Raw genomic sequence first — 27,163 nt, forward strand, 5'->3', positions numbered from 1 at the left:
TGTATTTTTGTTTCCAATGGGTAGTTTAATTGCTGGAAAGTTCGATGGGATGTGGGACAGAGGTTCTTTGGTAGCTATCAATCCATCTGATAGACAACGGTGAGTAATCTGTTATCTGTTCAAGGGATAGACAGGGTAGATGCAGCTAAGATGTTTCCCCAGTTGGGAGCCTAGAACCAGGGAACATAGTTTCAAAATATGGGGGAAGCCACTTAAGACAGAGATGAGGAGAAATTTCTTTACTCAGAGGGTTGTGAATCTTTGGAATTCTCCACCCCAGAGGGCTGTGGAAGCTGAGTCATTGAGTATGTTTAAAGCAGAGATTGACAGATTTCAAAATACAAATGACATAAGGGGATAAAAGGATAGTGTGGGGAAAAAGGCATTGAAATGTAAGATCAGCCATGATCATTTTGAATGGCAGGGCAGGCTCAATGGGCTGAATGGCCTACTCTAGCTCCTAAGTTCCTATGTCCTATCTGCTGTCTTTTATTAATTAACTAACTTTAAGAAGTTACTGTTCTGCATTTCACCTAAAAAGTGACATAAACTTGTTCCATGTTTTTTGTGAGAGATAATTTAATTGAGTATGATTAATAGTACAAGTTACAGGCGAAACCCAGAGTTAACATACTTTGGCTCTCCCACAACTGAGTAAAACCCTGAGTTTACACTCCACTGGTCTCCTCACTTAGCAACAATTAACCCTAGCATTTCACTTAAATTTTTTTTTTAAAATATGCAATACTTGCTGAAAGCTATGAGTTCAGTGAAGTTTCCTTCTGCCCTGAAAGGAAAAAGGCCACCATTTGATACCTCTCTGTATCATATTTCAAATCTGAAATTGAATGTATTGGATTATCAACCCTGCAGCCTATTTATTCAATGGTGATGCATGTTAGTATTTTTAGTAACATAAGTCTAAAGTGTGTTTTTAAAAAAAAACACGTCGGCATAATTGAAGACCGGGAAAAAGCAGATTACTGTATACTTCTCTCTCTCTTTGGTAGAAGACTTTTCGGCTGCATATGTATGTTCTATTTTTTCAAGAAAAAAATTACAATTAGCATATAGGATATAATTTTAAATCTGCAGTTGTATCTCTCCATGAGCTTCTTGGGAAATAATATGGTGATTTATAAGAAATCACTTGAGCATTTCACTATCTGGGAAGAAATGTGATTCTACTTGTATTGCTGCATTTTGCTGTTTGCTTACTGATGTGGGCAAATGCACTGCTCTCCCAAAGATAGCTAATATTAGCTTTGCTGTCCAAGCATGATTGAGCTAGACCAAAAAAATCAAACCTAAAGTGAATGAAAATAGTAGGGTTAAAAGATTTTTTAAAATGTTAACTGAGAAATATGACATTCTGCTAAATTAGATATTGCATTTTTTATCTTTGTTGTAGTTATGCCAAGCTAATGACTACGCTTATGGCCAAAGGATGTCGCTACCTTCTGGATACTTTGACATATGATCAAAACAAATATGCTGGTAAGTAAATAAAAACAAAGTACTGGAAATACTCAGCAGGTCTGGCAGCATCTGTGTAGCGAGAAGCAGAGACCTTTCATCAGAACCTGGTATGCTGATTGTGTGATCCACTCCCATGTGCTGTAAATGCTTAAGTTATGTAAAGTATAAGCACTTGCATCTGTTTGTGTAAAATAACAAAAGCTTTCTGTAATACAGTCAAGCCCACTTTAATAACTGATAAAACAATAAACTCTCTATGCACAAAGTCCATTTCCAGCTTTTCCAATTATAGATGCCCCTGTCCACTCTTAAATGCATAAAACATTTAAATCCAGACTTTGGCTATTCATTTATTCATTTTGCCTGTTGTGCGGCTTCATTAAAGTCAATGTGTTGAACCAGTTTTATATAAATGTTTAATAAAAAGAGAAGATGCTGGAAGTACTCAGCAGTTCAGGCAAAACTGACCAAAAGTTACAGATATAATCAGCTTTAAGCAAAAACAGAGATTGGGAAAGTGGGGGGCGGGGGGAAAGAACAAAAGAGGGTCTGGTAGGGTGGAAGGCAGGAGAGATGAAATGACAAAGGACTTGATGGTGTAAGCAGGGGTCGGCAATGTGTCCGTACGCTGATACCAGTGTCTGTGGAAAACAATTTTGAAGACGTGACCGGTCATTTCAGAGATGAGAAATTCCCCACTGGCTTCTTCTTTCTGACCAGGCCTGCTTAAAACTGACCAGCTGTCAGTTTCACAGCTGAATTGGAATTTCAAAACTCAGATCTTTATCTAATACTCGTTAACAATCCCTTTCATATTCAAAGCTGACAGGTGCTGAGAGTGGGAACGGCAGATTCTGAGCCACAGAGAGGGAGAGAGAGAGATTGGGGGGGGGTGGGGGCGCGCCACGGAGAGAGAGAGAGATTGAGATTGGGGGGGGGGTGCCACAGAGAGAGAGAGCAATTGGGGGGGGGCCAAAGAGAGAGAGAGCGATTGGGGGGGGCCACAGAGAGAGAGAGTGATTGGGGGGGGCCACAGAGAGAGAGAGTGATTGGGGGGGGGCCACAGAGAGAGAGAGACACACACAGATGGGGGGGGCTACGGAGAGTGACAGATTGGGGGGGCTACGGAGAGTGACAGATGGGGGGGGCTACGGAGAGAGAGAGAGAGCGATTGGGGGGGGCCACAGAGACAGAGCGATTGGGGGGGGGGGCCACAGAGAGAGAGAGATTGGGGGGGCCCACACAGAGAGAGAGAGACACACAGATTGGGGGGGCTACGGAGAGTGACAGATTGGGGGGGCTACGGAGAGTGACAGATGGGGGGGGCTACAGAGAGAGAGAGAGAGAGATTGGGGGAGCACACAGAGAGAGAGAGAGAGATTGGGGGTGGCCACAGAGAGAGAGAGGTTGGGGGGGGTGGGGGTGCAGGGAGACAGAGAGAGAGATTGGGGGGGCACAGAGAGAGAGATTGGGGGGGCACAGAGAGAGAGATTGGGGGGGCACAGAGAGAGAGATTGGGGGGGCCATAGAGAGAGAGAGAGAGAAATGGGGGGGGCTACAGAGAGAGAGGGAGAGAGAGAGTTTGGGGGGAGCTACAGAGAGAGAGAGTTTGGGGGGGGCACAGAGAGAGAGAGAGATGGGGGAGGGCTACAGAGGGATAGGGGAGGGGGGCCACAGAGAGAGAGAGATTGGCTGGGGCCACAGAGAGAGAGAGATTGGGGGGGGGGGGTGGTACAGAGAGCGAATGAGATTGGGGGGGCCACAGAGGGAGAGAGAGATGGGGGGGGGGGGGGCTACAGACAGAGGGAGAGAGAGATGGGGGGGGGGGGGCCCACAGAGAGAGAGAGAGATTGGGTGGTGGGGGCCACAGAGAGAGAGATTGGGTGGTGGGGGCCACAGAGAGAGAGATTGGGAGGGGGGGGGCCACTGAGAGAGAGATTGGGAGGGGGCCACTGAGAGAGAGATTGGGGGGCGCCACAGAAAGAGAGAGATTGGGGGGCGCCACAGAGAGAGAGAGATTGTGGGGGGTGCCACAGAGAGGGAGAGAGAAAGATGGGGGGGGACCATAGAGAGAGAGTGAGAGAGAGATTTGGGGGGTACAGAGAGAGAGAGAAAGAGAGATTGGATGGGGCCACAGAGAGAGATTGGGGGGTGCCACAGAGAGAGAGAGAGAGAGATTGGGGGGTGCCACAGAGAGAGAGAGAGAGAGAGAGATTGGCTGGGGCCACAGAGAGAGAGAGATGGGGGGGGCTACAGAGAGAGAGAGATTGGGGGGCGCCACAGAGAGAGGGAGAGAGAGCTTGGGGGGCGCCACAGAGAGAGAGTGAGAGAAAGATTGGGAGAGGGGCCACAGAGAGAGTGAGAGAGATTGGGGGGGGGGCACAGAGAGAGAGAGATGGGCGGGCTACAGAGAGAGATGGGGGGGGGGACACAGAGGGAGAGAGAGATGGGGCTACAGAGAGAGAGAGATTTGGGGGGCACAGAGACAGAGAGGGAGAGAGAGATGGGGCTACAGAGAGGGAGAGAGAGATGGGGCTACAGAGAGAGGGAGGGACAGAGAGATGGGGCTACAGAGAGAGAGAGATTGGGGGGGCCACAGAAGCAGAGAGAGAGATAGAGAAAGATTGGGGGGGGGGCCACAGAGACAGAGAGAGGGAGAGATTGGGGGTGGCCACAGAGAGAGGGAGAGATTGGGGGGGCCACAGAGAGAGGGAGAGATTGGGGGGGCCACGGAGAGAGAGAGAGAAGTTGGGGCGGCCACGGAGAGAGAGGGAGGTTGGGGCGGCCACGGAGAGAGAGAGAGATTGGGGGTGCCACGGAGAGAGAGAGAGATTGGGGGGGCCACAGAGAGAGAAGGAGAGAGGGGGTGGGCAGAGAGAAAGAGATGGTGAGCGGGGGGCAGAGAGAGAGGACAGCAGAGACGGTGGGTGGGAGAGCACAGATGGATGGAGAGAGAGAGAGAGATGGGTTGTTGGGGGTGGACTGACAGAGAGCGAGCAAGCAGGGGGGACCAAGAGCGAGAGAAGGGTGGGGGCGACCAACTGAGAGAGAGAGGGTGTGGGGACAGAGGGGTCTCACCGTTTGATAGAGAGAGACATGGGGGGTGGGGGCTGACGGAGAGAGAGAGTGGAACTGACCTGGGGCAGGGGGCCGTTGGTGTATGACCGAGCGAGAGTGGTGGGGGCGGACGACAGGGAGAGAGAGCGCAAGAGCACAAACCTTATTGAGTTTTTCGAGAAGGTGACCAAACAGGTGGATGAGGGTAAAGCAGTGGATGTGGTGTATATGGATTTCATGAAGGCGTTTGATAAGGTTCCCCACGGTAGGCTATTGCAGAAAATACGGAAGTATGGGGTTGAAGGTGATTTAGAGCTTTGGATCAGAAATTGGCTAGCTGAAAGAAGACAGAGGGTGGTGGTTGATGGCAAATGTTCATCCTGGAGTTTAGTTACTAGTGGTGTACCGCAAGGATCTGTTTTGGGGCCACTGCTGTTTGTCATTTTTATAAATGACCTGGATGAGGGTGTAGAAGGGTGGGTTAGTAAATTTGCGGATGACACGAAGGTCGGTGGAGTTGTGGATAGTGCCGAAGGATGTTGTAGGGTACAGAGGGACATAGATAGGCTGCAGAGCTGGGCTGAGAGATGGCAAATGGAGTTTAATGCGGAAAAGTGTGAGGTGATTCACTTTGGAAGGAGTAACAGGAATGCAGAGTACTGGGCTAATGGGAAGATTCTTGGTAGTGTAGATGAGCAGAGAGATCTTGGTGTCCAGGTACATAAATCCCTGAAAGTTGCTACCCAGATTAATAGGGCTGTTAAGAAGGCATATGGTGTGTTAGCTTTTATTAGTAGGGGGATCGGGTTTCGGAGCCACGAGGTCATGCTGCAGCTGTACAAAACTCTGGTGAGGCCGCACCTGGAGTATTGCGTGCAGTTCTGGTCACCGCATTATAGGAAGGATGTGGAAGCTTTGGAAAGGGTGCAGAGGAGATTTACTAGGATGTTGCCTGGTATGGAGGGAAGGTCTTACGAGGAAAGGCTGAGGGACTTGAGGTTGTTTTCGTTGGAGAGAAGGAGGAGGAGAGGTGACTTAATAGAGATATATAAGATAATCAGCGGGTTAGATAAGGTGGATAGTGAGAGTCTTTTTCCTTGGATGGTGATGGCAAACACAAGGGGACATAGCTTTAAGTTGAGGGGTGATAGATATAGGACAGATGTCAGAGGTAGTTTCTTTACTCAGAGAGTAGTAGGGGCGTGGAACGCCCTGCCTGCAACAGTAGTAGACTCGCCAACTTTAAGGGCATTTAAGTGGTCATTGGATAGACATATGGATGAAAATGGAATAGTGTAGGTCAGATGGTTTCACAGGTCGGCGCAACATCGAGGGCCGAAGGGCCTGTACTGCGCTGTAATGTTGTAAAAAGAGAGCAAGGAGGTGTGTGTGTGGGAAGCGACAGAGAGAGGGAGAGTTGGGTGGTACTGAATGAGAGAGACAGCAGTGGGATCGACACTGAGAGGAAGGGGACTGAGTGCGATCAAGGGCACTTGTGACAGGTGGACATCTATCCGAAATACTTTGCATCTCTCCAGTGTTTGGGTAGACGTTGACTACCTGTGCAAACAAACAAAAAGTCAGCTATCTCACTAAACCGGTGAACATAGTGAGGAGAAAGTAAGTCAATATATTCCAAGAACAAAGAAAATTACAGCATAGGAACAGGCCCTTCGGCCCTCCAAGCCTGCGCCAATCCAGATCCTCTATCTAAACATGTTGCCTATTTTCTAAGGGTCTGTATCTCTTTGCTTCCTGCCCATTCATGTATCTGTCTAGATACATCTTAAAAGACGCTATCGTGCCCGCGTCTACCACCTCCGCTGGCAACGCGTTCCAGGCACCCACCACCCTCTGCGTAAAGAACTTTCCACGCATAGCCCCCCTAAACTTTTCCCCTCTCACTTTGAACTCGTGACCCCTAGTAATTGAATCCCCCACTCTGGGGGGAAAAAGCTTCTTGCTATCCACCCTGTCTATACCTCTCATGATTTTGTACACCTCAATCAGGTCCTCCCTCAACCTCCGCCTTTCTAATGAAAATAATCCTAATCTACTGAACCTCTCTTCATAGCTAGCGCCCTCCATACCAGGCAACATCCTGGTGAACCTCCTCTGCACCCTCTCCAAAGCATCTACATCCTTTTGGTAATGTGGCGACCAGAACTGCACGCAGTATTCCAAATGTGGCTGAACCAAAGTCTTATACAACTGTAACATGACCTGCCAACCCTTGTACTCAATATCCCGTCCGATGAAGGAAAGCATGCCGTATGCCTTCTTGACCACTCTATTGACCTGCGTTGCCACCTTCAGGGAACAATGGACCTGAACACCCAAATCTCTCTGTACATCAATTTTCCCCAGGACTTAGTTCACTCTTGAATTGGATCTTCCAAAATGCCTCATTTCGCATTTGCCCTGATTGAACTCCATCTGCCATTTCTCTGCCCAACTCTCCAATCTATCTATATTCTGCTGTATTCTCTGACAGTCCCCTTCACTATCTGCTACTCCACCAATCTTAGTGTCGTCTGAAAACTTGCTAATCAGACCACCTATACTTTCCTCCAAATCACATATTCGTCTTCTCATTTAAGGGTTCTTGACAATAATACACATTTGTTGTTTAAGTTAATAATTTTTAATACCTTTATCTTGCCAAAATTGTCTCATCGGTCCCCTATGTATGATTTAAAAATTGTAATGTGACCTCCCACTTGTAAAGGTTGGACACTCCTGTTCTAAACCTTGCGTTTTAAAATAACCTGTGGCTTGTGTTATGTGAACTCATTTTAAAATGGCAAAAAGTTACGAAGGGAATACCTCGATTTCTATGTTCTGACTCGAATTACTTTCACTTGGGACATGAGGTCAGTGACATGTTGAAAGTTGCTGGGCTTTTATTTTTATAGAAATGTCCAATTCCACTGCTATTTTTTTTGCTATCACATTGTTCCAGAACTTGTATTGAAGGGAAAAAAAGGCAAGGAAATCTAAGGAATCTCCAGAAGTCAGCACTCTCAGTTCCTCATGAATATAAGTTTACGGTGTAATGGGGCTGAGTGATATTGGCAAAAACAGGATGGTGCTGACCCACATAAAATAGTTAGTAAATACAATGTAACTGATAGCTTTAATAAACCTTAGTCTATGATGAACTGTCTATGATTACAGAACAAAATCCATGCTGCATTTGCAGTTTTAAAAACTGTTGGGGTATGTTTCAATGACCATGTTAGAAACTGTCATTAACTAATTTTTTTTGCGCCGTATTGGATTAAAGGACAAAAGTATGTCAAAGATCAGTTACTGCAGTGTGCATCATTCACTATCCAGTCTGAGGGCAGATAACTGAAGTGGCCAATGTCATTTGAAAGTTGTCTGGATCATATTACATTTTAAGTGCACCTTTGCTAACAGATAAGAGATTTGGCTTGGACATAAATTGGTTAGTCTGGAGTACAGTCTTGCAGATAGTGACTAAACATTTTGTAACTGAATAGTACATATAGTAACAGCCGCTCAACTTTTTGCAGTAAACCTTTTTGTTAATTATCTTGTCAGAGCCGAATCAGAATTGACAGTGAAAGACTGAGATATAGACATGTGAATTTGAGAGAATCGCTTTATTGGAGGAACTGAAGGGTGCTCTTCATTTGTAATTGTGTTTTTCTAATTTTGTTGCTAGCTTTGGTGAGTAAATAACATTTTGTCCATGAGCAATACTGTTGTTTCTGTATTCTGGAATCTAGGACCTGGTTTAACAGCCTGTCAAGATGAATAAACTAGTCTTGGCTACCTACCTTTAATCTCTTTGTCGCTTCCTGTCCCACTCTACTTTTCTGTTTTACATGACAGCTGAAGTCGTATATGCTCCATACTATAAAATTCTCCTAATTTGGAGATCACTGTCCTTTTGTTGGATGCCCTGTTCTCACAAATATTACAAGGAGAAGTTGCACAAACATTGACCATCACATGGTAAATTTCCTTGTGACAATAGCAGTGTGAGAAATAGCCTGTCTTCCTATTGCTGATTTTTCTACTGGCTCACCTCAATAACCACAATAATCTTCTCCTTTAGTGTCATGGTTTATTAGATACATTTGCACTCCTGACAGTGTGAATCCATAGAGGTCATCTGACAAAATCCACCCACCACCCTGTGACATGGTGTAGCTGGCTCCATTCTCTCAATAAAAGTAATTTGCAGTGGCATTGCATGCTATTTTGCTTGCTAGTCCAGTTGTGTTACTCTCCATTGATATTTGTTTGCTTCGCTACTTATAGGGAGAAATGAGTTTTAAATAGGACTGTTTTGATGGCATTCGATTGGCTATACAGATTAATTGCCCCCATGTCCATGGCTGAATCAATTTTGTTAAATGTCCATGGCGCAACATGTTGGTGCCTATCCCTGGGTGTAAGGCAAGAAGGTGATAATCGGGTCAGGGGAGAGAAAGTTTTCTTTTAAAACCTCAAAACCTACCTTAGAAGTGATGAGGTTAAGACTACTAAAGTGTTTTTTTTAAATTAGTGTAATTTATTAATAATTAGTAAGAGAGGAGGTGGCATGGCACTATTGATTCAAGAGTCAATTACTGCAGTAAGGAGGGATGATATCTTAGGTTCCTCAAATGAGGCCATATGGGTAGAACTTAAAATCATAAAGGGGGCAATCACTTGGCTGGGAGTGTACGACAGGCCTCCAGTCAGGAAGAGATAGAGGAGCAGATATGTCGGCAAATATCAGAGAAGGGGCTGTACTGGACCTAATCCTAGGGAATGAAGCCGGACAAGTGGTAGAAGTGGCAGTGGGGTAGCATTTCTGGGATAGTGACCATAACTCTAAGACTTAAGGTAGTTATGGAAAAGGACAAAGATGGACCGGAAATAAAGGTACTAAATTGGGGAAAGGCCAATTTCAATATGATAAAACAGGATCTGGCCAAAGTGGATTGGGAGCAGCTTCTTATAGGAAAGTCTACACAACAGTGGGAGGCATTCATAAAGGAAATAGTGAGTGTTCAGGGCCAACATGTTCCTGTAAAGGTGAAGGGTAGGACCAACAATTCCAGGGAACCCTGATTGTCAAGGGATATAGAGGATTGGATAAGGCAAAAAAAGGAGGCTTATGGCAGATGTCCTTTTCATCTGCGTTCACTATGCAGAAGGACGATTTAGATGTAGAGATCAGGGATGGGGATTGTGATATCCTTGAACAAATTAGCATTGAAAGGGAGGCGGTATTAGCTATTTTACCACCTCTTCAGGCAGTGCGTTCCAGATTCCAACCACCCTCTGGGTGAAAACATTTTTCCTCAAATCCCCTCTAAACCTCCTGCACCTTACCTAGCAGCGCAGGTAGATAAGGTGCTTAGGATGGCATATGGGATACTTGCCTCTATTTTTCTTTTTATTCATTGATAGGATGTGGGAGTCTCTGGCTAGGCCAGATTGTACTGCCCATCCCTAGTTACCCTTGAGAAGGTGGTGGTGAGCTGCCTTCTTGAACTGCTGCAGTCCATGTGGGATAGGTACACCCACAGTGCTGTTCGGAAGGGAGTTCCAGGATTTTGACCCAGCGACAGTGAAGGTACAGCGGTATAGTTCCAAGTCATGATGGTGTGTGGCTTGGAGGGGAACTTGCAGGTGGTGGTGTTCTCAACCATGTCCTTCCAGGTGGTAGAGGTCGCGGGTTTTGAAGATGCTGTCTAAGGAGCCTTGGTGCATTGCTGCGGTGCATCTTGTCGATGGTACACACTGCTGCCACTGTGCATCGGTGGTGGAGGGAGTGAATGTTTGTTGATGGGATGCCAATCAAGCGGGCTGCTTTGTCCTGGCTAGTGTTAAGCTTCTTGAGTGTTGTTGGAGGAGCACCCATCCAGGCAAGTGGAGAGTATTCCATCACATTCCTGACTTGTGCCTTGTAGATGGTGGATAGGCTTTGGGGAGCCAGGAGATGAGTTACTTCCCGCAGAATCAAGCTCCTGTCTCTCAGTCTTTTAGGTCTGCTAAGAATTATGCTGACAAGCAATTTAAGGTTGTCAGTAGAGCTTGCAGTTTGGCACATTTGCGTGTACCTAAAGCTACATGTATTCATAAACAAGGTCTTGTTCTTTGCAGAGAGAAAGAACATGTACGAACATTGCACCTGTTCCAGCTCAACAAAATAAAGCCGAGTGCTTGGTTTGCTATTTTTATTGCCTTACTACCCTGTAGTACAGCTTTAATGATTGGTGTATTTGTATTCCAAGGTCTCTTTGTTCCTCTACCCCACCTCGACTTGCACCTTCCAAGTAATAGGTTACTTCCCTAATCTTTCTATCAAAATGTACTACCTCACATTTATCCATGTTGAACTTCATTTGCCAATTATTTGTCCATTCTGCAAGTTTATTAGTTCCTTCAGTAATTTGTTGCAGTCCTTCTCAGTATTGACTATTCCTCCCCGCCTTTCATTTGGTGTCATCTGCAAATTTAGAAATTGTGTTTTTGATTCCAAACTCCTAAATTGTGAACAGCAGTGGTCCCAGCACTGATGCTGTGCAAAACCACTTCCCACCTTTTTCTACTCTGAATAGTTACCATTTATTCCCACTCTCTGCTTTCTGATTTGAAGCCAGATAGCAATCCATTCTGCCACGTCCTCTGATCCACATTCTTTGACCTTATTCATCAGCCTATTATGGGGCACCTTCATTAATGGCCTTTTGACAGTCCAGATAAATTATCATCTTCTCCATTACCATTGTCTACTCTCTTACATCCTAAAAAATTCAATAAATTTGGCTTGCCATATAAATCAAGTAACTCTTCATGATTCAGTGGCTCTGAATGTCAGACTACACACTTAACATGAATTTGAAACTACATTGCCCTGCTGATCTGACCCCAGTTAATTCAGAGAAATAAAACTTAATAAATACTCCTAAATATTTTATTGTATCTTATAAGTAAAGCTCAAACTATTCATTCTGGAAGTTGTGGTTTTTAGCCTTGGTCATTGGAGGATCTCTGACATTTGGTGCTCCTTTGTATCCCAACCACAGTTGTCCATCAGTGTACTGGTCAATAACCTATATTCGTATGAATATATATTTTTGTTCACTGACTTTGAATTAATAACTTAAATGTATATTGGTTTTCTTTTTGCAGGTCCACCATTTTCTACTCCCAGACTTGCAATTCAGGACCTATATGGTGGGTTTGTTTACATTTATTTGAAGAATTTTGCCAAAATATAAAGGTAGTTAAATTCTATGCAAATCACAATACAGTATCCTACAGCAATTACATAAAAATGTGGTAATCTGTTTTGGAAGTCATTCTTGGTAGTAGGTAAAAAAGAATCTTTATCTGCCGCAGTACTAAAAAAAACCCAAGATAGAGCCCCACAACAGACCTTTTAAGGCCCAAACCACACTTAAATTCCTGCATATCGACAGGCAGCACCGAGTCAGAAGGTCCAGTTTCACCAATGCAGCCCCACCCCCATACAAACAGAAAGCAGGAAATTGGATCATCATTTAATTCAGAGTGAATTGCACTTCTTAATTGTTGCCCTGGTGTAATCGCTCCTCAAGAAAACCCATTGTCCTATCTACCATATTTGTTCAATATTGTTATGACCACGTGGTGTAACATGAGTGGTTCCCACTTTTCAACTCCCCACCCGACCACAGCAAGTGTATTTGTGCTAAGAGTTTAGCCCATTTTCTTATTTTTCAAATAAACAGACAGCGACAGGTTTTCTTTACGGTTTTTAAAAACGGAAAGTCAGTTGTTTATTGATCACTACGCCTTATCCTGAAATTGTTGCAACTTCATTCATGCACGCATTCGCTCGCTGGCGCACACACACGCACACACACAAGAAACAGGTAGAGGGAAAGAGATAGATGGATTTTAGCGGGGGCAGAAGGATTATGATAATCCTGTTGAATTCTCTTGGGACTCGAGTTATGGAGGGTTGCAGGCCTCTGATGATTGTAGATTTTTCTTGATTGAAGGTCATTTCTAGCTTTCTGTCTGCTGTGTAGTGTTGATGTCAGATTTTTTTCATGGCATGTGCTTTCTGGAAAGCCAGCCATTGCAAATAGCTTCACCCTCTGTGTCAGTCTCTCTCTCTCTCTTTCTCTTTTTTTTTTTCTCTGTCTTTCTTTCTTTCTGTCTTTGTTTAACGGAGTGGCTCATGACAAAGCAGAGCATGTGCAGAGCGATTTTGGAGGTCATCAGTGTGTGCGAACATTTGCCAGTTGCCAGTATGAATGCACAGGCTAACATCACCACGCAATGACATCCTCAGCCCTCAATAGTCGCAATTGCCACCTTCAATTTCCCACTCCCGGCTACTTACCATTTGCTCCCCGCTTCGCCACATCCCCCCCTCGGCCGCTCATTCCTGCCCCTCACTCCCCCCCCCGCTGCTTCTGTGGGCGGGAAGCAAGCAGCCAAGGGGAGGAGGTAGGGAGCGAGCAGCCAAGGGAGGGAGGTGGGGAGACAGCAGCGAAGCAAAGTGGAGATGGTGGGAGGGAGCGGGGTACTGTTGGGGTGGGATGAAGGTGGCATTTGCAGCTATTGAGGGGATTTGAGTTTAATCCTTTCGTGTCAAATTGAGCAGCGCCATCTTTATTAGACCAGTCAATGAGGCTGCATTTGTGCATGTGATAGTACTGCGCCACCTAGTGGTTGCATTGTCAGCAAACAGCCTTGTTTTTAAAGGTGAAACTGTCGCTTCTCGCCTCCTGTTGGGAGACATTCTGGTTTCTTACCCATGGTGATGGCACAATGGCCAAGGGTGTGGCTACTTCACACCTCCTTTGTTTGAGAAGAAGACATTCAATTCCAGAAGGTTTCTATGATAGGTGTGAGATGGGTTTCATTATCACCTTTTGGCTTTGAAGATTTGTCCTTTGTCTTTGACAGTCTATTTGAATATACAAAAGATTAATCCTCTTCTCTTCAGTGGCCATTTTGGACCATTGTTCACTTTTCAAAAATAAAGTTTCAGTTTTTAAAGAGGAAGTCTGTTTTTTCATAACTATTCAGCATTTCTCTTTGGATGTTGTATCATCGCACCTCTGTTGTGCTTGACAATATGCTCAGCAATAAAACTTTGAATATAAAGAGTAATTGTTCCCATTCCCTACAAAATTGTTTCATAGATGACACCGACAAAGAAGGGAGAAGTAACAAAATTACTAAAAGTATTATGTAATAGAGCTAGCAGATGCTTAATAATTGTATCTACATCGAATCCAACCTTGTATCTGTTGTCACTATTTTTGTGGCATTATTTATGTTGACATTTTAACATTTGAAAATTTCTAAGTAAATAATTGAGTTTCCCTATGTAAATAGTAACAATGTCAGTTCACTCTCTTTTAAAATTCATCTGCAATTTTTTCCTCTAATATCTTTATTTTGAACAATTTAACATTATGGAAAAATTGTCAGTTTAAGCTTTAGCCTCTGGAATATAACATTGCTTGTGTTCTTCTTTCCAGGCCAGTCATGCAACATTCAGTTGATAGAATCATCTGATGCTTTGACTGATAGACAGAGATTGTGGGGTCTGGATTCCTTCACTGAAGAAGCTCACCTAATTACATTGAAGACCGATATGGATTCCTAAACATATGAATACCAAGCTGCATTAACTTTGATAAATTTTGCAAAGCTGGGAAGTGAATCTGATTAGGAAAACTAAAACAATAGGTTTCAGATCAAGCAGAAAACTTAAGACTTTTCTCTTAGTAGCAGGTCAGATGATGTACATTTTCTTAATTCTGATGTACACATTTTAAAGAGTCCATTCACGCTAGCTGTGGAGTTAGAGAAAAATGAAATAGTTATACAGCATTGCTGTGGTTAAAGTGTAAATGTAGTTATGCTATAAATGGTTCCCTCTCCTCAACTGCTGTCACCCACCTTCAACCCCTCTGTGCTTGCAGACTATTATCCTTGCAGCCTGCCTTTCCTCTCTAAGTTCTTGAATATGTTGCCTTCTAAATTGGTATTCATCCTCCCCACCACTCCGTTTTACAATCTCTTGTTTGCATGAGCAGGAACCTGATACAGCACCAAAAGGGTCTGAACTGGAGTCACAAATGGCTTAATCTGTGACTATGACTATGGCGTATTATGCCTTCTCTCAGAATTTACAGCTCAGAAACAAACCATTTGGTGCTGAAACCTACCTGAGCTTATTTGCTGCTGAAACCCCCCTTCATGCTTGACTATTGCAAATGTTAAAGTTCCAGCAAATTATGGAATAAGTGAGATGCTCCACGAGTTGCGTACAGCCATAATTTGCTGGAATATTTGCACTTCTCTGCCAATAGACTCCCTTAAGCCAATAAAAGTTTGTTCTTATTTTTGAGCCCATCACTGCAGTCAAAGGCAATTGCCAATTTGCTGGATTTACCCAATTTTTCCTGGGAACAATTGATTTAAGATGTTTTTGGAAGTTGCAGCTGATTTATCTCTTAGGGCCATGCCTCAATCTTAGTTATGGCGGCTGTTCTCAGTACTTTGTAGGGTCATGCGGTTAGTCTGTAGGGTAAGCCATTGGCTGTGTTATCCAGGAGATCCCTGATTCGTCATTGACATCTGTCATTAACAGATCGACATTCCAGCAATTTGTGGTGCAAAGATAGTCCAATATGAACAGGGAGCTAAAACGTCCAATTAATAGCATTAGCTGTCAAATGCGCTGTTGGAACAAATGCAGACCCTTGTGTTTGATATCCATCTTTCCAAAGAGTTTGGTATGTTAATACAAAAATATATTCAGCCTAGTTAGCAATTTACTGCTGCTGCAATAGCTGCTAACTCCGCAAGTATGTAGCCTGGTATTACTGGATTATAGAATATTTCCACCTCAGCAACTACAGGTACTCTATTGAGAAAGAAAGAGATGGTCCATTAAAATTTTTTAATGGTAACCTGGAATAGGAACAAATGTGACACTGTCCTTAAAGAAAGACTCTCAACCTCAGGATATCCAAAAGCACTTTAAGAACATAAGAAATAGGAGAAGGAGTCGGGCACACAGCCCCTTGAGCCTGTTCTGCCATTCAGTAAGATCTTGGATGATCTTGCACATCAGCTCCACTTGCCTGTCCTGTCTCCTTATCCCTTGATTCTCTGTGTCCAAAATTCTGTTCATCACAGTTTTGAACACTCTCCATGACTGAATATCGACAGTCATCTTGGGGGAGAATTCCAAAGATTCACAACCCTCTGAGTGAAGAAATTTCTCCTCATCTCAGTATCCTGAGCCCTTGACCCTTCATTCTAGACTCTCCAGCAGGGGGTGGGGTGGGGGTGCAAATGATGAAACAGAGCCTCACATTTGACGCTGTCAAGTCCTTTAAGAATTTTACACATTTTAATGAGATCACCTCTCAATCTGCTAAACTTCCAGAGAATATAGGCCCATTCTATTCAATTTCTCCTCATTGGACAACCCTCTCATACCAGGAATAAATGTAGTAAAGCTTTGTTGCACCCCATTTAAGCTATGTATATGCTTCCTTGAGGTCAAGACCAAAATTGTACACCAGGTGGGGTCTTAACCAAAGCCCTATATAATTGCAGCAAGACTTCCTTACTCTTTATACTCCAACTCCCTTGTAATAAAGGCAAACATACCATTTGCTTTCCTAATTGCTAGCTGAACCTGCATATTAAATTTGTGCACAAGGATCCCCAAATCCCTTTGAATACCAACATTTAATAAAGTCTTTCACATTTTTTAAAAAACATTCTGCATTTCTATTCTTCCTACTACTTTTCCCCACATATTACATCTGCCTTGCTCTTGCACAGTCACATAACCTGTCTATATCCCTTTGCAGCCTCTTTGCATCCCCCTCACAGGTTACTTTCCCATCTAGCTTTATATCATCAGTAACCTTGGGATACATTACATTCAGTCCCCTCATCTAAGTCATTGTCTTAGATTGTAAATAGTTGAGGCCCATGTACTGATCCTTGTAGCACCACACTAATTAAAACCTGCCAAGCGGAAAATGACCTGTTTATTCCTATTCTCTGTTTTTGCCTCTTAACCAATCCTCAATCCATGCCAATATTTTACCCCAATCCCATGAGCTCTAATCTTGGATAACATCTTATGTGGCACCTAATCAAATGCCTTTTGGAAATGCAAACAAACTATATCCATTGATTTCCCCCTTATTTACCCTGCTAGTTACACTCTCAAAAAACTCATGGATTTGTCAAACATGATTTCCCTTCCATAAAACCGTGTTCGCTCTGCCTAGTTACATTACTGATTTTTGAAGTGGCCTGTTATAGATTCTAGTATTAGTATTACAGCCAATGAAGTACTTTTGAAATGTAGTACTGTTTTAATGTAAGGAAGTAGAGTGGTCAGTTTGGACATTATTTCATTGCTGTTTATGACCCAGATAATCTGTTTCAGTTATGTTGGTTGAGGGATAAATACTGGATAGGACACTTGGAGAGCTTTGCTATCTTTGAAAGAGTGCTGTGGGATCTTTTACTGTGAGGCCATTTGGCTTAAACATTCATGCCAAAGACTGCACCTTCAACAATGCAGCACTCCCTCAGTCGTGCACTGGCGAGTCAGCTTAAATTTTGTGTTCTAGTTCTTAATGTAATATGAACCCACAACCTCCTAATTGGAAAGTGAGAGTGCTGCCACTCGGCCACGGCTGGCACGCAACGCAACGGTCACCAGACTGCGATTACTTATTTATGACCTTTCCTAACCGAGGGTCTGGAAAGTTAATTGCAGCATCCTCTCCATCATGCTGGCTGACCTCTGCGAACTAAATGAAAAGCAGCATCGGACTTCTCGGACCTTAAAAGCTCAATTGATTTAACAGGTTTACATTGCACTCCTCCGGTCTAGGGGGTGCTAACACATCTTTTAAAATATTGGATGTCGGAAGCAGGAAGCGTTTTTCATGTAGCATTTTACAACCAATACGACGTTTGTGAAGCCATGTAAACTTTGCGTTCTGAAGAAAGTTGAAGTTACGTAACAGAGAGCTTTCCAGAAGGTAGTTAAGTATTTCACTGCAATTTGTTTTAAAATATAATTTTGTGGAAACTGTTATGTGATTAGTCATTTGTTGTAATCTGGAGAAAATGTCTTATGAATTCACTGTAAAGAAATGACTTTAATTCTGCCCGTTAGATATGTTGACAGGTTGCAAACTGCCAATAAAATCGGTGCCCTTTGTACTGTATAGTGAATCTATGTCCTACCTAAAATTTGCAAGTCTGTGAACCAACTCATGACTTTTGGTTCAGTTATTGCCTGAGGCTGTCGGGTGTATGATTTTAATTTCAAAGTTGGTTAATTTCCACAGATCTTTGGGGTGGGGGTTCTAATCTTTTTCTGCCGTTTGCCTAGATCTCTGATAGATATTTTATTTTGCCGTCTTTAGCGGGGGAATGCAATGTTGAGATTCTTGGCCCATCTCCTTAACGATGAAGACACAAACCCCTGCTGTCCTCCTCCTTACATGGGAAACGATATGATCATTTCCCCTCGTTTGCTTAGCTTCGTACCAGTCAATCGACCAGTTCGTTTTATACGTAAGGTGAAGTGAGTTACCCCATTGTGATAGGGTCAAGGCACATAAAAGTATTGGAGATGGAAAATATCGACGTTCATGGGGTTATTAATTTATTTGTAACAGAAATGGTGATAATCTGGTGCTGTTTCTCCGTCCAGGACATTTTTTTGGAAAAAAAATTCCTTGGCTTGGCTTCAGAGTCTGACTTATGTTTGGATTGTGTTCATATTTGGACACTATTCCTTCTCTTTCTGATGATTTACTGCTCCAGAAGAAGAACTTAGAGTCATAGAATCATGCAACATAGCTGTCCAATTTAGTCCCACACAACAGCTTTCCCCCATAACCCTGTAAATTATTTCCCCTCGGATGAAAATTTCAGTGTTATCTGATTGCACCACCCTTTCATTTCATATCATAACAATCCTCTGTGAAATAATTTCTCCTAACTTTTCATCACATGCAGTATAAATTGGTGCTCCCTTTGAAATTTGGCATTCTTTCATCTGTCTTGATGAGTGCAAGATGAAAAGCTTTGACAGCATGTCTCTTTTTTTTTTCAGCAATACTAAGTTCTGTACTACCAAGCGATAATTTCTCCTAATTTTCCCTTTATTTTTTTCACATTGTTTTGAATCTATGATCTCTGGTTACTGACTCACTTGGCAGAGGAAAGGCAAGTAGAAACTGCTATCAAAGCCCCTTATAATTTTGAATACCCCTAGGTCTCCCCTTAAGCTTCTCTGCTGTAAGGTGATCAATCCCAGCTCCTATAATCTTTCCCCATAATTGAAGTCCCACATCCCTGGGATCATTCTGATAAACCTCCTTTGTACCCTCCAGAAAGCCTTGCCCAGAACTGTACACAATATGCCAGCTGAGGCTTAACCAGTGATTTTTAAAGGTTTAGCCTGACTTCCTTGTTTTTTTTGTATTCAATGCCCCTATTTACCAAGCCAAGTATCGCTTAACTACCTTATCAATTTGCCCTGCCACCTTTAAGGATTTGTGAATATATACTGCAAGGTCCTTCTGCTCTTGTACCCACCTGAAAAATAATACTATTTAGATTGTACTGTCTCTCCATGTGTTTCTCCCAAAGTGCATTACTTCTCACTTATCCACATCAAAATGCACCTGCCATATGTCTGCCAATTTCACCAGTCTGTCAATGTCCTCCTGAGGTCAGCTACTATCCTACTGACTGTTCACTGTGTGGCCAAGTTTTGCATCATCTGCAAACTTTGAAATTGTACTCCCTCTACCCAAGTCCCGATCATTTATATATAACAAGAAAAGCAATAGAATCCTGGGGGACCCCTCTGCATATTTCTCTCCAGTCAGAAAAACTTTCATTCACCACTTCTCTCTGCCTCCTATCCCTTAGACAATTACATACCCAAGTTCCCACTATCCTTTTAATAACCATGTGCGGCTATTTTCAATATATGTTTTTTCATGCTCGTGAAGTGCAGCAATTGCAAATACAGAACTCAAGTTGAAGAGTTGTTAAAATTGGACTCAAAAACAAAAAGGACAATATGCTTCAAAAATGGTCACCAAAGGTAAAATCTGTAAATTTAAACTGTCTGGTAAAAACAAAAATACATTCCAAAGCTAAGAGGTGTCAATTACAACCATTCTGTCAGTAACCACAGGGAGGAAGATCTTTGTCTCCAAGCAGAGACAAGATGTGAGACCATTTTGACACTAAAAGTAGCTTTCTGGAGAAAGAGAATCAGGACAAACATCACCAAAGTCTGTCCAGCTGATGTCTGGAGAAAATCCAGTAAGAAGGTGCCCTGCTACACTTCAACTTGTGCAGCAGAGAACTGAAAGTGGTCCCCTGCTTCCGGACTGAAATTTCAGCCAACTGAGCAATCTGTAAACAACCCAGGCCTGCAACTTTAAAGAAGAAATTGACCTCCGAGAAGATTCAACAGGTTACCATGAAACTGGAATGCCTAACTCACTTCAAATCCCTTACCTCTTTTCTTCTCTATCTATCTTTTGTCTGTGTGCCTGCAAGTGCAGATGCGGTTGCGACCATTTCAGGAGTGAATATGTGCTCAATAAATAGTTAATATTCTGTTTTAAACTTACAAGAAAATCTGTAAATCTCTGTTTATTTGACAAAACATAACAGGGTTAAAACCCTAGTAACAAAAACACTTTCTGCGATCAATTGGGAGTTAAACAGTGGGGCCACCCTCCCCCCTCACCATATGGCCATAACAGTCTGTTATATGGTACTTTATCAAATGCCTTTTGCAAGTCCACATATGCAAAATCTACTGCATTGCCTTCATCAACCCCCGTGATGCTTCTTTAAAAAAATTATTAAGGTTCGCAAGACACTATTTGGCTTTAAAGAATCATTGCTAGCTGTCGTTATTAAACCATGCTTCTTCAAGTGAGAATTAATTTTGTCCTTGATAATGGTCTCTGATAGTTTTCTCACCATTGACATTAGACTGATTTCACCTGTAGTTGCAAGGTTTATCCCCTTCCCTTTTTGAACAGGGGTATAACTTGCATTTATATAGTACCTTCCACATTCCTGGGAAGTCGTAAAGTGCTTCAGGTTCATTGAAATACTTGTAAGCTATAATTATCTTGTAGTCAAACAGGATCACAGATAAAATAAAGTGCCACTGATAGCAATGAGCTAAATGACAAGTAAATTTTATTGGTGGTTATTAGTTGAAGGGTAAATATTGGCTGGGACACATGCTTCTCTGAATATTGTTTCTATGATTCTCTGAATAGTGCAGTGGGATCTTTTCCATTCACCTGGACAGCCTGATGAGGCGTGCAGAAGTGTTTCCTAACTTCTCAACTGAATAACCTGGCTCTCTTTTTAAGGTTATGTTACCTTCTCCTGAATTCTCCCATCAGTGGAAAATGTTTCTCTCTTTCCATTCTATAATTTCCTTTCAAAATTCTAAAACCTCAATCCAATCATTCCCTAACCTTCTATATTCCAGGGGAAACCATCCTAATTTATGTAATCTCTCCTCATAATCTAACCCAGTGGTTCTAAAATAGGTCGGTGGGCTCCTAGAGGTCATAGAGACTTCTCAGCGGGTCTGCAAAATATTCTTTCTAGAGGGCGAGCGACAGAAAAACACAAGGGGGCTGGGGGAAGAGAAGGAAGAAAAAAGACATGCCAGCTGTTTTGTATCAATTAACAGTTTGTAATAACCCTACACAAGTAGCTGACACGGTTTTCAGTGGTGAGTCTCTCGTTTACTTTTGGCGAAAGGGGAGGGGAGATAGTAGGCCAGCTGCTGCCAACTCATGCAGTGAGCAAGTGCCATAATAATGCTGCCTGTCCTGCTGAGTATTTCTATTATTTTCTGTTAATCTTAATCCCTTGTTTTTTGATTCTTGTAATCATGGAAAAGCTGTTAGTTTTACTTGCTTAAACCTTCCATTATGTTGCAATGCTGTAAATTTCTTGAATGATTTAAATAACACTAAGGAACTGAACTGAATTTGCACAGATCTGTAAAATATTCCCACGAATGTCATGTTGAAGTGCATATTCCATAATAGAATTGGAGGGAAGGATGTGTGTGTTTGTAGTAAGGCATTTTTTGAATTAAACTAGGAACCTGCTTTGAGCCTGCTAAACATGTAAGTTGGTGAGACTGATGTTGATACTAATTTGGCAAATAGCTGTTTGTATTGGATGTGATCTCTGAACTGATTTGTCTGTTAATAGCATATGTACACAATCTTTAACCATATTAAACGTAGTTCAGTTGGCATGCACTGGAATGTAAGTGGAGTTAGATTTATCCTTTATCTTTGCTTTGCCTGGTCTGCTTCATCATTGTCTACATCAGTGTAATATTCCTGATTGGTACTCTTACTAAGTATCTGTTTTCTTAAAAGTATTATTGAAGCACTCTTTACCATGCAACATTTTTGGCCTCAACGTTTATATAAATGACTTAGATGAAAGGACCGAAGGTGTGGTTGCTAAATTTGCTGATGACACAAAAATCGGTAGAAAAGTAACTTGTGACGAGGAGATAAAGGGGCTACAAAGGGATATCAATAGGTTAAGTGAGTGGCAAAGACCTAGCAAATGGAGTATAATGTGGGAAATTGTCCACTTTAGCAGGAAGAATAAAAAAGAAGCATCTTAGGTAAATGGTGAGAGCTTGCAGAGCTCTGAGATGCAGAGGGATCTGGTTGTCCTAGTGCATGAATTGCAAAAGGTTATTATGCAAGTACAGCACGTAATTAGGAAAGCTAATAGAATGTTATCGTTTATTGCAAGGGGAATTCAATACATAAGTAGGGAGGTTATGCTTCAGCTTTACAGGGCATTGCTGAGACCACATTTGGAGTACTGTGTACAGTACTGGTCTCCATATTTGAGGAAGGATGTAAATGCGTTGGAGGCAGTACAGAGAAGCTTTACTAGACTAATACCTGGAATAGGCAGGGTGTCTTATGAGGAGAGATTGGACAGGCTAGGCTTGTATCCTTTGGAATTTAGAATAGTAAGAGGTGACTTGATTGAAGCATATAAGATCCTGAGAGGTCTTGACAGGGTGGATGTGGAAAGGATGTTTCCCCGTGTGGGAGAATCTAGAACTAGGGGTCCCTGTTTAAAAATAAGGCGTTGCCCATTTAAGACAAAGATGAGGAAAAAATTTTTCTCTGAGAGTCGTGAGTCTTTGGAATTCTCTTCCTCAAAAGGTGGTGGAAGCAGAGTCTTTGAATATTTTTAAGGCAGAGGTAGATAGATTCTTGATAAGCAAGGGGGTGGAAGGTTATCGGGGTTCAGTGGAAATGTGGCGTAATCAGTTCAGCCATGAACTTATTGAATGGCGGAGCAGGCTCGAAGGGCTGAGTGGCCTACTCCTCCTAATTCATATGTTTGTACATTCGTATTATTGGTATTATATAGTATAATTTAATTGGCAAGTCCATGATTACCAATCCATTTTAAATGGGGTCCTTCAACCAATACGGTTCAGGAACCACTGATCTAACCCTTGGAGCCTTGGTATCATCCTGGTGAAACTGCACTGTACTCCTTTCAAGACCAGTGTATCCTTTCTAATGTGTGGTGCCCAGAGCTGTATACAGTAATCCAGATGTGATCTAATTGGGGTTTTGTATAGTTGTAGCAAAACTTGGTCCCTCTTGTATTGAAGTCCTCTAGTTATAAAGGCTGACATTCCGTTAGCCTTTGTAATTTGTTTTTGTATTTGACTACTACATTTTAGTGATATGTGTCCATGAGCCCCTAAATCTCTTTGGACCTCCACTGTTTGTAGCTTTTCACCATTTTAAAAAATAATCAGATCTATCCCTTTTTGATCTAAAAATGGATGACCTCATACTTACCTGCATTGAAATCCATCTGCCACAGTTCTGCCCACTCACTTAATCTATCAATGTCTCTGTGTAATTTTAGGTTTCTGTCTCAAATACATACTATGTCATTAATCTTTCTGTCATTGGCAAACTTGGATATATGACTCTTCCTTACTTTATCAAAGTCATTCATAAATATAGTGAATAGTTGAGCCCTTGGCATAGTTACTTTTGCAATGCCACGAGTCACTTCATTGCAATTAGAGTACATAGTACTATCAGAGTAGCAAAGCACAACAGGAGAGAGTAGCTTTTAAAAACAGCGTGGGAAACACCAGCAGTGCCAGAGCAGCAAAGCACAAAGAGAGAGAGAGGAGCAGCAGCAGCAAGAGGCAGAGACCTAGTGCGAAATGCCATTGCAGGACGATGTGTGGTGAGTATCCAGGTAAGCTCTGAATTTTTATTTCAGTATAATTCTGTTCAAATTAATCTACTTCAATGTAAAACTAGATCAATTCATTAGTGTACAACTAAGGCCAATTTGATAATTTACAATCAGTGTTCAATTAATCAAATATATGGGATAAAGTTAAAATTAAATAGCAAGGTTTAGTAAGACTAAAGGATTATGAATTTTTCTGTGAATTAAAAATCTAAGGTTTTACGATGAGTTAAGTAAAACATTTCAGGTTACCTCTCCAACATAGTGATGTCAGCATAAGACAAGCAGCTGATTGGTGAGTCTTTAGTTATACAAGTCGTAAACTTAATCATCGAATAAATAGAGGCATGGCAGGGCATCTAGGTTCTGTGGAGTGCGCATCGTGTTCCATGTGGGAACTCCAGAACATTTCTCATGTCCTCGATAACCACATGTGCAGGAAGTGTCATTAGCTGCAGTAGTTTGAGCTCCCAGTTTGGAGCTTGAACAGCAACTGGAGTCATGGTGGTACATCCGTGAGGCTGAGAGTTTCGTGGATAGTACATTTATAGATGTGGTCACCCCTCAGCTTAAGGGTAGGCAGGCAGAGAGGGAATGGGTGACCATCAGGCAGTCAAGGAAGACCAGGCAGGTTGTGCAGGAGTCCATACTGGTGAAAGTGATGGTTCCTCTGGAAAGTGCAGCCAGAGTCTAGTCTATGGCACCGCGGCTGGCTCAGCTGTACAAGCCGGCAGGAGGAGAGTTGAAAAGGCAATGGTGATATGGGATTCATTAGTTAGGAGAACAGATAGGTGTTTCAGATGTTCAAATACAGGATGGTAAGTTGCCTCTCTGGTGCCAGGGTTTAGGATGTCACTAAGCAGCTGCAGAGCACTCTGAGAAGAGAGGGTGAACAGCCAGCAGTTGTGGTCCATATCCAGACTGACGATCTAGGTAGAAAGAGGGATAAGGTCCTGCAGGCAGAGTTTAGGGAGATGGGAAAGAAATTAGCACGCAGGACCTCAAAGGTAGTAATCTCCAGATTAGCAATAGAAATATGAGGATACAGCAGATGAATGTGTGTCTGGAGAGATGATGCAGGAGGGAGGGCTTTAAGTTCCTGGGACATAGGGACAAGTTCTGGGGGAAATTTGACCTCTACAGGCTAATGGGTTTTACCTGAACAGAACCGGGACCAATGATTTGTGAGTGCTATTGGGGAGAGTTTAAACTAACTTGGCAGAGGTGTGGGAATCAAGAAATAATATTAGAGAGAAAATTCAAGGTGCATAAAGGATAGCAGTAGAGTAGGAAATAGTAAGAAAAAACTTGCATTGATATCGCACTTTTCACAACCTCTGGACGTTTCGAAGCGTTTTACAGCCATTGAAGTACTTTTTTTAAAACCGTAGTCACTGTTGTAATGTAGGAGATGTGGCAGCCATACTGCACACAGCAAACTCCCACAAACAGCAATGTGATAGTGACAGATAATCTGTTCATTTGATGTTGATTAAGAGTTAAATATTGGCCAGGACAGCTGGGATCCCTCCCCTGCTCTTCTTTGAAATAGTGCCATGTGTTCTTTTGCATCCACCTGAGCAAGCAGATGGGCATCGGTTTAATGTCTCATCTGAAAGACGGCACCTCCAACAGTGCAGTACTCCCTCAGTCCAACACTGGAGTGTCAGCCTTGATTTATATGCTGATGCCCTGGAGTGGCACTTGAACCCAGAACTTTGTGACTCAGAGGCGAGGCTATTACCAACTGAGCCACGGCTGACACATAGCAAGATATTAGGTGGGGTCAGATTAAGAAGGAATGTAATAAGGTCTAAATTAGGTTTCTGTGCATGTATGCGAATGCGTGGAGTGTGGTAAATAAGGTTGTTGAGCTGCTGGCGCAAATAGCCACATGGAAATATGATGCCGTGGCGATAACGGAATGCTGCCTCAAAAACGAGCAGATCTGGTTATTAAATATTCCTGGATACAAGGTATTCAGGAAACATAGGGAAGGAAAGAAAGGAAAAGGGGTAGCAGTATTGATTAAGGAGAACAATATAGTGCTGGAGCAGGAGGATGTTATAGAGGAATCAAGGACAGAATCTATTTAATAAGAGCTAAGAAACAATAAGAGGTGCCATTACAATGTTGGATGTATTCTATAGGCTGCCAACTAGTGGGAAAGACATAGAGGAACAACTTTGCAAGGAAATTGCAGAGAGGTGCAAGAATTATAGATTAGTGATAATTGGGGACTTCAATTATCTGAATATAGACTGGGATAGGATGTTGAGATTTTTCTACAGTATGTTTCCAGTCCAATGAGGAAGGAGACATTGCTGGATCTGGCTCTGGGGAATGAGGTGGGTCAAGTGGATCAAGTGTCAGTAGGGGAACATTTAGGAGACAGTGATCATTGTATCATAAGGTTTAGGTTGGCTGTGGAAAAGGGCAAGGAGCAATCCAGAGTAAACTAATTAACTGGGGGAGGGCCAACTTCAATGGGGTGAGAACGGATCTGGTCCAGGTAAATTGGAATCAAAAATTGGCAGGCAAAATTGCAATGAACAATGGGCTGCTTTTAAAGAAGCAATAGTTTGGGTACAGTCAAGATACATTCCCACAAGGGGGAAAGGTAGGGCAAACAAATCCGAAGCTCCCTGGATGACAAAAGAGAGAGTAATATGAAGCAGAAAGAGGTTGCATATGACAGATGTTAGATGAATAATATAATTGAGAACCAGGCTGAATATAGAAGGTTCAGTGGTAAAGTGAAAATACAAATAAGAGAAGCAAAGAGGGAGTATGAGAAGAGATGGGCAGCTAACATAAAAAGGGAATCCAAAAGTGTTCTGTAAGCATATAAATAGTGATAAGGTGGTAAAAGGAGGAGTGGGGCTGATTAGGGGCCTAAAAGGGGATTTATGCATGGAGGCAGAGGGATGGCTGAGATATTACATGAATATTTTGCATCTCTCCTTACCAAGGAAGAAGATGCTGCCCAAGTCATAGTGGAAGAGGAGATAGTTGAGGCACTGGGTGGGCTTACAAAATGCTGAAGAGGAGGTATTAGAAAGGCTGGCCGTACTTACAGTTGGCAAGTCACCAGGACTGAATGAGATGCATCCAAGGATACTTCGGGAAGTAAGAGTGGAAATTGCTGAGGCAGTGGCCATAATCTTCCAATCCTCCTTAGGTACAAAGGTGGTGCCAGAGAATTAGAGAATTGCAAATGTTAGACCTTTTGTTCAGAAGAGTGTAAAGACAAGCCTAGCTT

General features: G+C 42.6%; 2 protein-coding genes across 4 annotated transcripts in view; both read left to right on the plus strand.

Moving 5' to 3' along the window:
- LOC137383833 (probable thiopurine S-methyltransferase) overlaps window positions 1-17,029 on the plus strand; it is a 49,932-nt gene extending 32,903 nt beyond the window's left edge. For all 3 annotated transcript variants that reach the window (XM_068057128.1, XM_068057117.1, XM_068057111.1), the window contains 4 exons: window positions 25-99; window positions 1,412-1,497; window positions 11,698-11,742; window positions 14,049-17,029. In XM_068057128.1, the coding sequence (XP_067913229.1) occupies window positions 25-99; window positions 1,412-1,497; window positions 11,698-11,742; window positions 14,049-14,176 (334 nt within the window). In that variant the 3' untranslated portion in view covers window positions 14,177-17,029. The remainder of the gene's footprint in view (window positions 1-24; window positions 100-1,411; window positions 1,498-11,697; window positions 11,743-14,048) is intronic.
- Window positions 17,030-17,182: 153 nt separating this feature from the next.
- The window catches only part of LOC137383843 (probable thiopurine S-methyltransferase), a 96,668-nt gene continuing 86,687 nt past the window's right edge, over window positions 17,183-27,163 (plus strand). The window contains exon 1 of the mRNA XM_068057143.1: window positions 17,183-17,597. The gene's annotated coding sequence lies outside the window, so the exon portion shown is untranslated. The remainder of the gene's footprint in view (window positions 17,598-27,163) is intronic.

The sequence above is a fragment of the Heterodontus francisci genome, chromosome 2 (assembly GCF_036365525.1).
Source record: "Heterodontus francisci isolate sHetFra1 chromosome 2, sHetFra1.hap1, whole genome shotgun sequence".
Taxonomy (NCBI): domain Eukaryota; kingdom Metazoa; phylum Chordata; class Chondrichthyes; order Heterodontiformes; family Heterodontidae; genus Heterodontus; species Heterodontus francisci.